Genomic DNA, 12,858 nt, shown 5'->3' on the forward strand with positions numbered 1-12,858 from the left:
ACAATTTAGGCACTAAAAATGCATATTCAGTGATCCAGAACTGCTAAATAAATATAATAGTGATATTAAAAATAAGATAGATTTAAAATAATTACAAGGTGTGCATAAAGCTGCTTTAGATTATGATAATCATAGTAACAGTATTTATATAGAGCTTATTATCTCATTTTTATCCTCACAAAAATTCTGTTGGCCTGATGCTATTATTAGCTTTATACTGTGGGTAAGGAGATTGAGAAGCTAAATGACTTGATCAAGGCCACCTAGATAGCACTGGACTATGGTCACATTTTAGCTCAAGTCAGTTAAAACTCTTGGTTCAGAGACAGGTAGATAGAGAAACAGGCCTGGAGAAGGGAGATCCTGGGTTCAAAGCTAGATTCAAGTACTTCCAAATTGTGTGACCCTGGGCAATCACTTAATCCCAATTGTCTAACACCTTTCCATTCTTCTGACTTGCAACCAATATTTAATATTAATTTGAAGACAAAAAGTAAGGGTTTAAAAAAAAGGCACTTCAAGTTTCAGGGGTCTATCCACTGCTCCACCTAAGAACAAAATTCTTTATAAACCTTAAAGCTCTAAGAGATTCTATAACAGTCATTATTATTATTATCATCATCACAATTGTTGTTATTACTATGATTGACGTCTAGATGGCACAATAGATAAAGTGCTCTCCCTGGCATCATCTTCCCAAGTTCAAATCTGGCCTCAGACACTTACTAGCTCTGTGACTCTGGCCAAAGCACTTAACTCTGATAGCCTCAGTTTCCTTGTTTGAAAAAGGAGCTGGAAAAGGAAATGGCAAGTTATTCTAGTATCTTTGCCAAGAAAACGCCAAATGAAGTAAAAAACAAAAACAACAACAACAAAAAAAAACCCTGGACATGACTGAATCAACAGAATAACAAAAATTATCATTATTATTATCAAGAAAGAAGAGGGGGAAAGGGCATCCAAGGAATTAAGCCCAGAGCTGATCAAGAACTCCACAAGCTAACTCACTTTGTTTGGGTTCTTTGGGTATGAAACCAAGTCCACCCCCATTCCCACTCATTTCCATTTGGAAATGGAGTAATAAATCTGCCTATCCAGGCTACAAAAGGCTAACTGATTAGGTCAAGAGGCAGCATAATAGTATTCACACCATCCTTGTTTCTCTTGCTCCCAGTTATGTTTAAAAATTAAAAAACCATGCTCCATTACCAACTGAAGTCCACATCTCAAGACTGCCCCTGCCAACCTGAGGGCTGAAGCTAGATAGGCTTAGAAAAGAATGAGAAACTCTAAAAGCAACCACAGTCACAACATTCAAAAGATTTAAGGATTTAAAGTGGTTAGGTCCTTGGAGATCATCTCATATTCAAATTCTTCACTTTCACAATAAGTAAATTAAGCCACTCAGGGCAAAAGTGATTTGCCCAAAGTCATGAAGATAATAAGAAATTAGGCAAAGAAACAACCCAGGCACCTACATTCCAAAGTAGGGGGCTCTTTCCCCAACCCCACACTTCCACTAAGCTCTAAAGTACTTCAGTCCTTTGCCAACATTCCTAAAGGAGACTAAAACAAAACTGTTATTCTTCAAGATTTTAACTGCCTTGTTGCCTAAGTTTAGTTACATTCAAAAGACTATAAGGGTATAAATACTGCAATAAATCATGATTACTAGATAGCCCAGAAGTCCAGGTTCAGCACCCCTATAGAAACAGGAGGTTCATATCATCTCATAAACTTTTAGCTGTGTATCACCCTTCCTAACCTCCCCTTCTTAGAATCCCTACTTCTCCTCCAAGCTCAGCTCAATTCTACTCTCTACATGAGAACTTCTGAGATTGTCCTTAATACCCAACTACTCTTGTTCCTCAATAACCCTTGGTTTACTTTTTATATGACTATTTATTTAGCCATGTATTACAGGATATGGTATAAGCTCTTTGTGAACAAGAATTGTTTTAACACCATCACTGACACTTAATAATTGCTTGAAAACTGATTGAACCATGTTGTTAATTATGGTTGTATGTTGTAAAAATGGCTGGCATTTAAATAGCAAAGTGTACAAAGTACTTTAGAAACAATTCATCTGATCTTTACAACAATGTTGTTTAAGGTTTTGAACATTGATACATGTATAACCCAGTGGAACTGCTTCTTGGATTCAGGAGGTAGGAGGGAGAAATCATGAATCATGTAACAATGGGAAAATATTCTAAATTAAAAAAAGGGAAAAAACAAAAAAACAAATCAATGCTGTTTAATTATCATACCCTACTCAACAGGTATAGGAAGTGAGTCAAAGAAGGGTCGAGTGCCTTGTGACCAAAGTTAGAGAGACAGAAAGTAGCAAAAGTTGGAACCATGTGCTTATTCCATGGTTGTATTTAAGTCAAGTGTTGAAACTTGGTAATTGTTCAACTCTTGGTTCCTGATATCCAATTTGTCAATGTGAAAAATCAAGTATGTTGTTGAATGACTGACAAAGTAGAGGGGACCAGCAGGGGAACACTGAGGGGAAGAGGGAAAAAAGGAGAGAGAATCCAGAAAAACCTCTATTTTTTTCTGGCTTTTTCCTTTTGACATTCTACCTGTTATAAACAAATCCCTCTCTCATGTATGATAAGCATTCTCTCTTTTCTAAAATCTGCCAAGAATTTTTCATTACCTTCCACATAAATTCACAAGTAGGTGCCTCCTGGTTTTAGAGATGGGAAAATAATTAGATTGGCTTCAGTAGTTTCTAGGTCGCTCCAAGAAGTGAGATGCCCTAATACATTGGTTATATTGCACAAGGGTCTTAAGAGTGTGGACCTTGGGCTATATCAAACTAAACCACAGTTATTTCCCATATGGTTTAGAAAGAATGTATAATCAGAGTATTATACTATTTAGTATATTGAGTGGCCTTAAAAAAGGTGTAACTGTGAAAATATGGTTTTCAAGACTATGAATTGCCAAAACTGTAAAGATAATTTTAGTGCCTTGATTTTATATTAAAAATAAGTGGTTGCCATGGGAAAATTCCCAAATATGAAAAAATACCCAAGTCAGCTGGGTTTTATGGAGATTTTAATTAATACAAATGAAGGAATTAAGAGAAGGGAGAGAGAGTAAGAGGAAATAATAGGAAGGGCCTAGAGCCTTAAGAGAGACTAGTCAGTCTTTTATCACTTACCACAAGATCGTCCTAAACAAATTCTAGTCCTTCACTGAAATCCTCAACTCCTGAACTGAGTTCAGAGACCCAGCTCCTCTAACTAACTCCAAACTCCAACTAAGTTCAGAGAGCCAGCTCCTCCAAACTAACTCCAAACTCCAACCTCCCCGGCAAACTCCCTGAACTCAGTTCAGAGAGCTCTTTTTAAAGAGAAATTTCTCTTATGTCACCTCCCCTAAATTTTCACATCTACCAATCACAGTAGACATTTTCCCCAGGACTATCCATTCTTAGTTCACATCTTCTTTTGTTATCACCTTCTCTGATTAGATTATGTCTTCTGAGTATTTCACATCTCTTTGCTAAGCTTGCCCTTTGTAAGTTGCTTGACCTTTTAGTGATTAATTTAACCTTTATAGGTACTTAGCACCCTTTTGTATTAGATCTAAAAATATACCATTTAGCTAGGGTTTTTGCTTCACTATAAGTATGAGTTGGGGACTTTTCATTGTTCAGTAAGGAATTTGCAACTTTATCTTCCCCTAAGGCACTATCTGAGCAGGGTGGAGTAATTTTAAAGTTCTCAATACATTCCTGACCAAGTACCTATATTGTTACAATAGGGGAATAGCTTAACCAAATCTTCTAAGGTATAGTCCGAGCAATTTTAAGATTCACAAAGGGAGGAATATGTTCCAAATAAGTCTAAATCTCAGTTATCTTCCAGAAGGATTCAAAGAATAGTCAAGCACAGTCTTCACAGTCTTTTCAAAGAAACCCCCCTTCCTCTTCTTTCAATAACCCAAAGAAGTCCAGTGATCACTCCTGCTATATCCTTCCCTTGGTGCTCTTGAATGTCCACATAAGCCACAAGTAGCTTATGTGAGTTGTATGTGCCTTAATTTCTTTACAACTTGCAAATAACAGACTAAAATAAAAGACTAGTTGCTTTTACTATTACTGTCCAGTTTAACTGTTCCACAAAGTTCCCTTTTAAGTCATAGCAATGGAATGGATTGTTACAGAAAGGGAACAAACAATTCTTTAAGTTATAAGAAGAAAATGTGTTTTCCTCAAGATAAGCCTATATGGCAACTAATGTAAATCATCATCACCTATAAGCAAATGTGGAAATTGAGGCATAAGGGGATGTATTCCTTCAACAAACACTGTATTCTTGACCATCAACCTTCTAAAGCCTTCTGAACTTTAGCTCAGTGGGTCCTTTGACAAAAGATACACAACTAAGCTACCATACTTGGAAAAACTCTTGGTAGGGCCACATCAAACTTTGTCCTCTATTTGTGCAGACTTAGTCCAAAGCCACCTGTTGCTGCAGTTCAGTTGTTTCAGTCATGCCTGTCTATTTGTTTTACCTCATTTGGGGTTTTCCTGGCAAAAAAACACTAAAATGGTTTACTGTTTCTTTCTCCAGCTCATTATATCCAAGGAAACTGAGGCAAAGAGGGTTTTGTGACTTGCCCAGTGTATTTTAATAATAAAATCCAAGGTTTTGATTTTTTGTTCGAGAAAAGATCTTCAAGGAAGAAGCTTGCTAACTCCTAAATCCAGAAAATGAACTGTTGCAGAAAGATGCCAGAAACCCTACACTACATCAAGAAGATTAAGAACGAACTTTGAGTGTGGTTGATTGAACTGAAGTTTGATTGAACATTTATTGTAAATGTACACTTTTATGCCAAAGGGGACTGCCCCTAATTTGGCTTTTTCTCAATAAGCCTAGAAAAACATTGGTTTTGCTTTCTCTTTTTTATATTTCTCCCTAACTATTTTAATTCCCTCTTAGAAATTGAATATTTTATACATTTGTAGTTAGATGCTTTAGGACTACAAGATGATTACGTTAAATGATTAATGGGGAGACTAGTCTCCCAATGATCATCAGGGGGGTTTGTGAATTTTTAAAACTACTCAGACTGTACTTTAGAAGATTTGATTTAGCTATTTCCTTATTGTAACAATGGAGATACTTGGTCTAACAGAATCAGGAATGGATTATGAACTTGGAAACTACTCCACCCTAATTAGACATACTTTAGGGGAAGATAAAAGTTGTAAACTCCTGATTGAACAATGAAGGTACTTAACTCATACCTTATAGTGAAGCTAGAACCTTAAGCTAAGTCTATTTTTAGATCTCTCTCTCTCTCTCTCTCTCTTTCTCTCTCTCTCTCTCTCTCTCTCTCTCAGTTCCTTCTCTCTATATTAATTAAACTCACCATAATTCCCAGCTGACTTGGGTATTTTATTATTTGGGAATTTTCCCTGGCAACCAATTATTTAGATTTCAAGTCACAAAGCTAAAATTATCCTTACACAAGCTAGTAGGTGTTTGAGATCAGATTTCAATTCAGGAAGATGAGTCTTCCTGTGTCCAGACCACGCACTCTATATCCATGCTGCCCCATCAGTCATCTCTATATCCCAGTAATAAATCAGAGTAACTGATTAGCTATTAATTACCCAAATTAAGAGTAGTAACTTGGGCAAATCATTTAATCTTCTAAATTGTTAGTTTCCTCATCTGTAAAATTATCTGGGAGGTCGAGTCCCTTCCAGCTCTAGATCTATTATTTTCTTGAGTTCATCTTGGAGACTCCCATGAGTTGTTAGATGCCAAGTTGCCATCTGAATAGCATACCTCAGTATATTCACCACAAAGAAGACTTGAAAGTGATAGCAACACTGAGTACCACCTGAAATCTCAGTGTTAACAGTTTTCAATGTTATATAAACAGGAAGGAAGGTTATGTGAATCTATGTTTTTTCTTTTTGACTACTTACTATTTATTAAGTTGACTGTTTACTAATGAGAATATGAGCAGATTTCTTTCAAGGTAGATCAGAATTTGTTCCTGGAAACTGCACCAAATCAGTTGCTTATCAAGGAAAGAATATCTCTTTTCTAGTCTACACTCTGAGTATGTAAGGTTCTTCATTCAGTACCCAAACGATGTCTCTAGTCTCATAACAATTTACTCCCTTTTATACACATAGACCAGTCTCCTACATACCACAAACTACTTCCTATTTCCAAGGTCTTGACTGGCTGCCCCCATGTCCCAACATGGAATTTCAATCACCTGTTTCTTAAAACCCATTCAAGTCTCATGTCTAAGAGCATCTTCTAAATAAACCATTTCCCGGTCTGTCTCACCAACAACTGACTTTTCCCACAAACTTATCCAATGTCTATTTCATAGGTCCCTGTTAAGCAACTCAACAACAAGGATTTTCTCATTTTTATCCTTATATCCTCAGAGTCTGGCAAAGTGCCTGACACATGGTAGATGGTTAATAAATTAATAAATGCTTGTTCCTGAAGACAGGAAATCCTAGTTTCAAATCTGGCCTCAGACACTTCCTAGCTATGAGATCCTGGGCAAGTCACTTAGCCACATTACCTAGCCCTTACTGCTCTTCTGCCTTGGAAACCAATACAGAGTATTGAGTATAAGACAGAAGGGCCTAAAAATTAATTAATTAACAAAAATAAATGCTTATCTATTGATTAATTACCTATGAGCTAAGACTACAATAACTACAAGTGACTTGGTGTTATCCAAGATTAACATGCTATGTTTTGTTTGGGTTGCTTTTTCTTCCTTTTTTTTGTGGGAAAGGGAAGGTTTTCCAATGGTGCTTTCCAATTTAAACAAATTAGAATTGTACAACAACTCTACTATTAGCCTGGATTTTTTTTAACACTTTCAATTGATATCTTTCCTTACCTCCTGAAAAAGGAGATTTTTTTTTTTTTAAATCACTCAGAGGGACAAGTAGATGGCATAGTACTGGCCTGGCGATGAGAGTTGTCTGATCAACAACAAGTAACTTAATTGCGTAGCCCTGACCAGTCTTCCCCCTTGGACACCTAGCATCAATTCTTACACAGAATGTAAGAGTTTAAAAAAAAAAAAAAAGAACTGAGACTAAGATAAAAAGTAAGGATTTGGGGGGAAGAATCAATCAGATTCTATAAAGTACTCTAAATTCATTTTGATATGCACAGTGTTTGTTTTCTCCAATTTCAGCTAAAATATCATCAAATATTTCTTCCAGGATAAAGCCCGTTCACCACTTCAGGAACAAATGCTCCCAATCCTCTGTCATAAACATATGGAATAAGAATTACTGGGCTTCAATCTCTGCTTTTTAACTAGGCAAGCACTCTTCTTTGGAGCCAAGTTTCACGGGCTTAAGCACTAGAAGAACCTAAAAAAAAAAAATCAGGTCTTTACCCTTTATTGGACCTTTTATTTCTCAGTTGAGTGAACTGTGGGGAGACAGGGCAACTGATTTGTCTTCTGTCAAATAGTTATTAACAGAACCCAGAAGAGAAACCAGGTTTCCTAACATTTCAGCCCTCCTAGTATATCACTTGAGCAGCTTACAATCTTAGTTTACAATCAGTTCAGTGCCTAAAAGACTAAAACAGAAAACTAAGGAGTATATATGATGAATATAGAGAAGCTTGGAAAGATTTACACAATCCGATGTAGGACGAAGAAAGCATTGTCAAGAAAACAATATTATAAAAATGAAAGCAGAAAGAACCACAAAATAATGAAAAGTCAATGTTGCAAAAATCAGAACAAGAAGCATGGTTCCAAAAAAGAGATATATATGGGAAGTCATTCCTTTGCAAGAGGAGGAGATCTACAGTTTTGGTGCATTACATGTTATTTTTGACTTTTTTTGCTATATTGATTTAGTGTTGCTCTTTTTTGTTATTTATCTTTTAAAACAATACTTTTTATATAATGGATGGGTCTTTGGAAGGGCAGAGAGGAGAAGGAATATGGGAGAAATTTTATGCAATATAGAAATAAAATGTAATTTTTATTCAAAAAGATGAAAATATACTCACAAAAGTTCAAATGATATTTTTAAAAGAATCAATAAAAACTTGTTTAAAAAAAATAAAAACTTAAAGGCAGAATAATCCATGGACTGGATTGCTAGTCCCTGAATAAAGATTAATAGTGACCTTCAAGTCAAATGTCCCTCCAGCACTGTCCTACACACATATATACACATATTTAAACTCATAGGATTTACTGTTTTGTTTTGTTTTGTTTTTTAAACTCTCACCCTCCATCTTAGAATCTATAGTGTTTATTGTTTAGTGTTCCATGGCAGAAGAGGTTTAAGGACTAGGCAATGGGGGTTAAGTGACTTGTCCAGGGGCACCCAGCCAGGAAGTGTCAGAGGGCAGATTTTAACTCAGGAGCTCTGGTCTCTGAGCCTAGCTGTCAATCCACTGAGCTACTTAGCTGCTCCTCCCTACTCCTACCCCTCCTGCCTGCCTTTAACTGTTTAAGTAATTCACTCCAGCATTTTTGTTTATATTCAATGTTTCTTTTTTGTTCACTGAGCTTCTATTTCCACAACAAACTGTTACATGTATGTGTTTTGAAAAAGACTCCCAGCACAGTGAAAGTCTCCTCACTGTTCTTATTTCTATTGGTATATATAGCACAGGCAATATTAAGAGACCTATTGCTACCAGGCCTAAGGAAAAGGAATAGAAAACCATTACAAAAACCCTCAACTGGGATTGAGCTTCTCAGGGCCCTTCCAACTCAAGATCTATGATCCTCTGAACACCTTGAAAAGCTCTATTCAATTGGCAATTTCTGAACTGTCATCTGAGCTTCAAGTCTCACTGTATTTACAATAGGGGAGGGTGAAGAATGCCCTGAAGTTGGTGAGTGGGTGTTATAGTTTAAGATGTTTTATAAACATAAATTTGGATATGAAATGTGAAGGGGGAAGACTAAAGAGGGTATCAACCCTGGGCACCTCCTGAAGTAGGTGTTACAGTTTCAGATATTGTGTAAACAGGAATGCAGAAATGTGAGTCTGTATGTTTCTCTTTTGTGCAGCTTGTTTATTGATGAGAATGAGTGGATTGACTTCCCTTGAAGCAGCTCACAATAGAATTTGCTCTGGGAAACTGCATTTGAGCAGCTGCTTACCACAAGGAATTAAATTTTTTTTTGTTCAAGGTAAACTTCTTCCACCAGTTCAGGGACAAATGCCATCATCCACAACCTGTCCCCAAGACATATCATACACTGATGGATGCTAGATGAAAATCAGAATTGAAAGGGTGCAACTTCTATGCAAGTCAATTCATTGTTTCAATAAATTTATCTGTTCTCATCTCCAGTCACTTAAATTTGTATGTGCTACATAGTATTTCTGGGGCACTAGAACAAGATTCTGATTTACAGCTTTGACTATGGATTCAAATCCTCCTTTGCTTCATATGTCTTCCTTGCTCTCCCTCCCCCATCCTTCTGCAGCCCTTCCATGACCACCATGGTTGGTGGTAGCTTTGTAAGGAATACACAAGTCAAATGGATGAGGGGGTAAGGGGGAGATAGTATAATAACATAAAATCATCAGATAAATAAACATTAAGTACCTACTATGTGTCCAAGTACCATGCTAAGATCTAAGACACAAAAAAGAGGCAAAAGACAATCCCTGCTCTCAAGTTTGAAACTAATATCTACAAACAAGTTACATATCAGATAAAAAGAAGACAAAAGACAGAAGACACTAAAATTAAGGCAGGGAAGCCAGTGGGCATTCCAGGCATAGGAACAGCCAGAGGAATGCCTAGAGATAGAGAGTCTTGTTCACAGAACAACCAGGAGGCCAGTGTCACTAGATCAAAGAATGTATTAGAGAATAAGGTTTAAGAAGGCTGCAAGGTAAGAGAAGGCTAAGTTATGAAGGGCTTTGAACAACAAGTAGAGGATTCTGTATTTGATCCTTGAGGTTATTAGTAATGTATAATTCAATAAGAGGAGTATAAAGAAGTCTAGAAGTATCTATATGAAATTATAGGAAGCAAAAAAAAGAATCATAAAGAGTGTACATTATATAAAAGGTGGGGATGAATGCAAATAGGATGATGGGGGTGGGGGGTACTTAAGACAAAATTATTTGAGGATTTCATGTATTGAACACATTTGTTCAAAAAGACTTTAGTTTTATTGTTTCAAGTGAATAATAAATAGTATCAAGCATCCATCCCTGGGCTTGGGACCCACTAGTCCTCAGGCTCTTAAGGGTTCCTTCTCTTGGACATATCCAAGAAACTTATCTTTGGCTCTAAGGCTCATATCACTTATCCTAGATCTCGGAATCACAACTGAAAGCAATATGCCGCTTGGACCTTCATCATCACTGGAGTGAGTTGGATCCTGAAGAACAGACATTTCTGGCATCTGAACCCTAAATAAGTACACTGTTTCTGCTGCCATTTTTAGGTACCTCTCTTTCCCCATTCTACAGACTACAAGAGTGGTTATAATAGCAAAAGAAAAAGAATTCAAGATAATATACTATAAGAAAGTTCTTTAAAATGAATATAAAAGAAATCAACCCAGTCTCAAGCCATTTTGGTGCTATTTTATATATTAAAGTTTTTTATATATAAAGTTTTTTGGCCTTGAATTGGATATCCCTATTTCTCCAGTTTGTTCCATCCCCTCCTTGCCTCGGAAATAAGTGGCTATTTCCCTCCCAAAACTTAATTTAAAAATCTATCATCCCAACTTTCTCTGGACCAAGATCATTATTGGTTCACTCTCAAGCAAAAAGGCTGATGACATCCTGTCAAGCTTGTGGTCTTTTCTACCCACAGAATCACATAATTCTTTAGTTAACTAGATATCAAGCACCAACTCCTTCAAGATGAGAATTAAAGAAAAAAGTCTCAGATATGATAGATCACATGACTCCAAAACCAGAATATTACAGTCCAAACAGACTCTTCATGTCCTCATTCCATCCCTTCCCATCCCTTCCCATCCACCCAGACTCAACCCATACATATCTTCTTTTACAAGCTCACATACCAAATGGTTTCTCTCTCACCCTAAGCTGAGTACAACAAGGTCAGTAAACTTCCCAGAGTACTGGATGCAAAGAAGTCAAAATCTTGGAGCAACTTAACCAGAAGGATAATGAAGTTCTTTCCCATGTGCACTGAAGGAAGTCTTTCTTATCTCTTTAAAATAGTGCCAAGTTTAAGAGGTTGACAGCTATATAAAAATATTCATAGCTGTGCTCTTTATGGTAGAAAAAAATAGGAAAATGAGGGGGTGTCCATAGATTGGGGAATTGTTTATAAATTGTGGTATATGTTAGTGATGGAATATTATTATGTTCAAAGAAACAAAGAACTGGAGGAATTCCATGTAAACTGAAATGACCTCCAGGAATGGATGCAGACTGAAAGGAGCAGAACCAGGAGAACATAATACACTGAGATGGATACCATGTGACACAATTGAATATAAGAGACTTCTCTACTAGCAACAATGCAATAACCCAGGACAATCCAGAGGAACTGAGGAGAAAGAACACAATCAACATCCAAGAACAAACTGTGGAAAAAAAAATGCATTAGAAAAGTATATGATTGAACAAGTAGTACGATAAGGATATGATTAGGGTTTTAATGTTAAAAGATCACTCTACTGAAAATATGAATAACATGGAAATAGGTTTTGAACAATGATACATGTATAACCCAGTAGAACTGCTTGTCAGCTTCGGGAGGAGGGGAGGAAAGAATGTGAGAGGGAAAGGGGGTCATGAATAATGTAAGCATGGAAAAAAATTCTAAATTTTAAAAAGAAAAAAATTTTAAAAGAGGTTGGCAGGAGTTAGAGGAGACAGTTTTAAGGGGAGGGTTATGAAATGCATTTTGGGGGAAGAGAAATAAGAAAATCTCCCCCTTTCTTTCTCCCCTCCATCTATCCATTTCCCTGGATACAGGAGGAAAAAATTAGAGATAGGGGTTTCAGAAAGTCGATTTTGTGATAGAGAATATTTAAAATATAATCTTTACTCACCTGCACAACTTCTATGCCCCTTTTCCTGTAGAAGAAAAAGAGAGAAATATTACTTTGACAAATAAAGAAGCAGCTTCTCATAAAAATAATTCACACCTAGAATCATGAGAATCTTCCCACCACTCTGCAAAGGAGAAAATGAACATCAATTCAAGTTAAAGGGGTCCCCCAGGCACCAGGACCTTCATGAAAAAAAAAAATCTATGCACCATTTTATTGCTTTGGAATATTGTTTCACAATAACTATAAGGCAGGCAAGCCCAAGTAGTATCACTTTCATTTCTGGAATAATCAAAGGGAAGGCTCAAAGTGATCAATTAAGTAGGGCAAAGTCATCCAGGGACTAAAAGGCAAAGTTGGAATGCAAACCAAGCTCCTGATTCCAAATCCAGGATTCTCTTCACTTGTTCAGTCATTTCAATTGTTTCAGATTCTTCCTGACCCCAATTGGAGTTTTCTTGGCCAAGCAACTATAGTGGTTTGCCATTTCCTCCTCCAGTTCACGCTACATATATAAGGAACTAAGGCATAGGGTTAAGTGACTTGCCCAGGGTCACACAGCTAGTGCCTGAGAACAGATTTGAACTCATGAAGGTGGGTCTTCCTGGCAACCTATCTACTTCGCCACTTAGGTACCCTAACTCTCTACACTATATTAGAGACAAAAATAGCCCATTTTTGTATCATTCCTTAAAGAATTAGAAGGTGCCTCAACAGTCATCTAGTCAAAATTGTTTTGGAGAAAGAATACCCACTTTAGTACAAGAATATGCTTGTGTGGCAACAGATTATGCTTTC

The 12,858-nt window shown here is 36.7% G+C and overlaps 1 protein-coding gene across 11 annotated transcripts in view; it reads right to left on the reverse strand.

Moving 5' to 3' along the window:
- The window catches only part of ITPK1 (inositol-tetrakisphosphate 1-kinase), a 386,351-nt gene that overhangs the window by 305,697 nt on the left and 67,796 nt on the right, over positions 1-12,858 (reverse strand). For 9 of the 11 annotated variants that reach the window (XM_056810465.1, XM_056810462.1, XM_056810459.1 and 6 more), the window contains one exon: positions 12,061-12,085. The exons of 1 other annotated variant lie outside the window; for it this stretch is intronic. In XM_056810465.1, the coding sequence (XP_056666443.1) occupies positions 12,061-12,085 (25 nt within the window). Of the gene's footprint in view, positions 1-12,060; positions 12,086-12,269; positions 12,698-12,858 lie in introns of those variants that run through there. One more of the 11 variants, XM_056810463.1, reaches the window with a different exon arrangement.

This window comes from Monodelphis domestica, chromosome 1 (genome assembly GCF_027887165.1).
Source record: "Monodelphis domestica isolate mMonDom1 chromosome 1, mMonDom1.pri, whole genome shotgun sequence".
Classification (NCBI taxonomy): Eukaryota; Metazoa; Chordata; class Mammalia; order Didelphimorphia; family Didelphidae; genus Monodelphis; species Monodelphis domestica.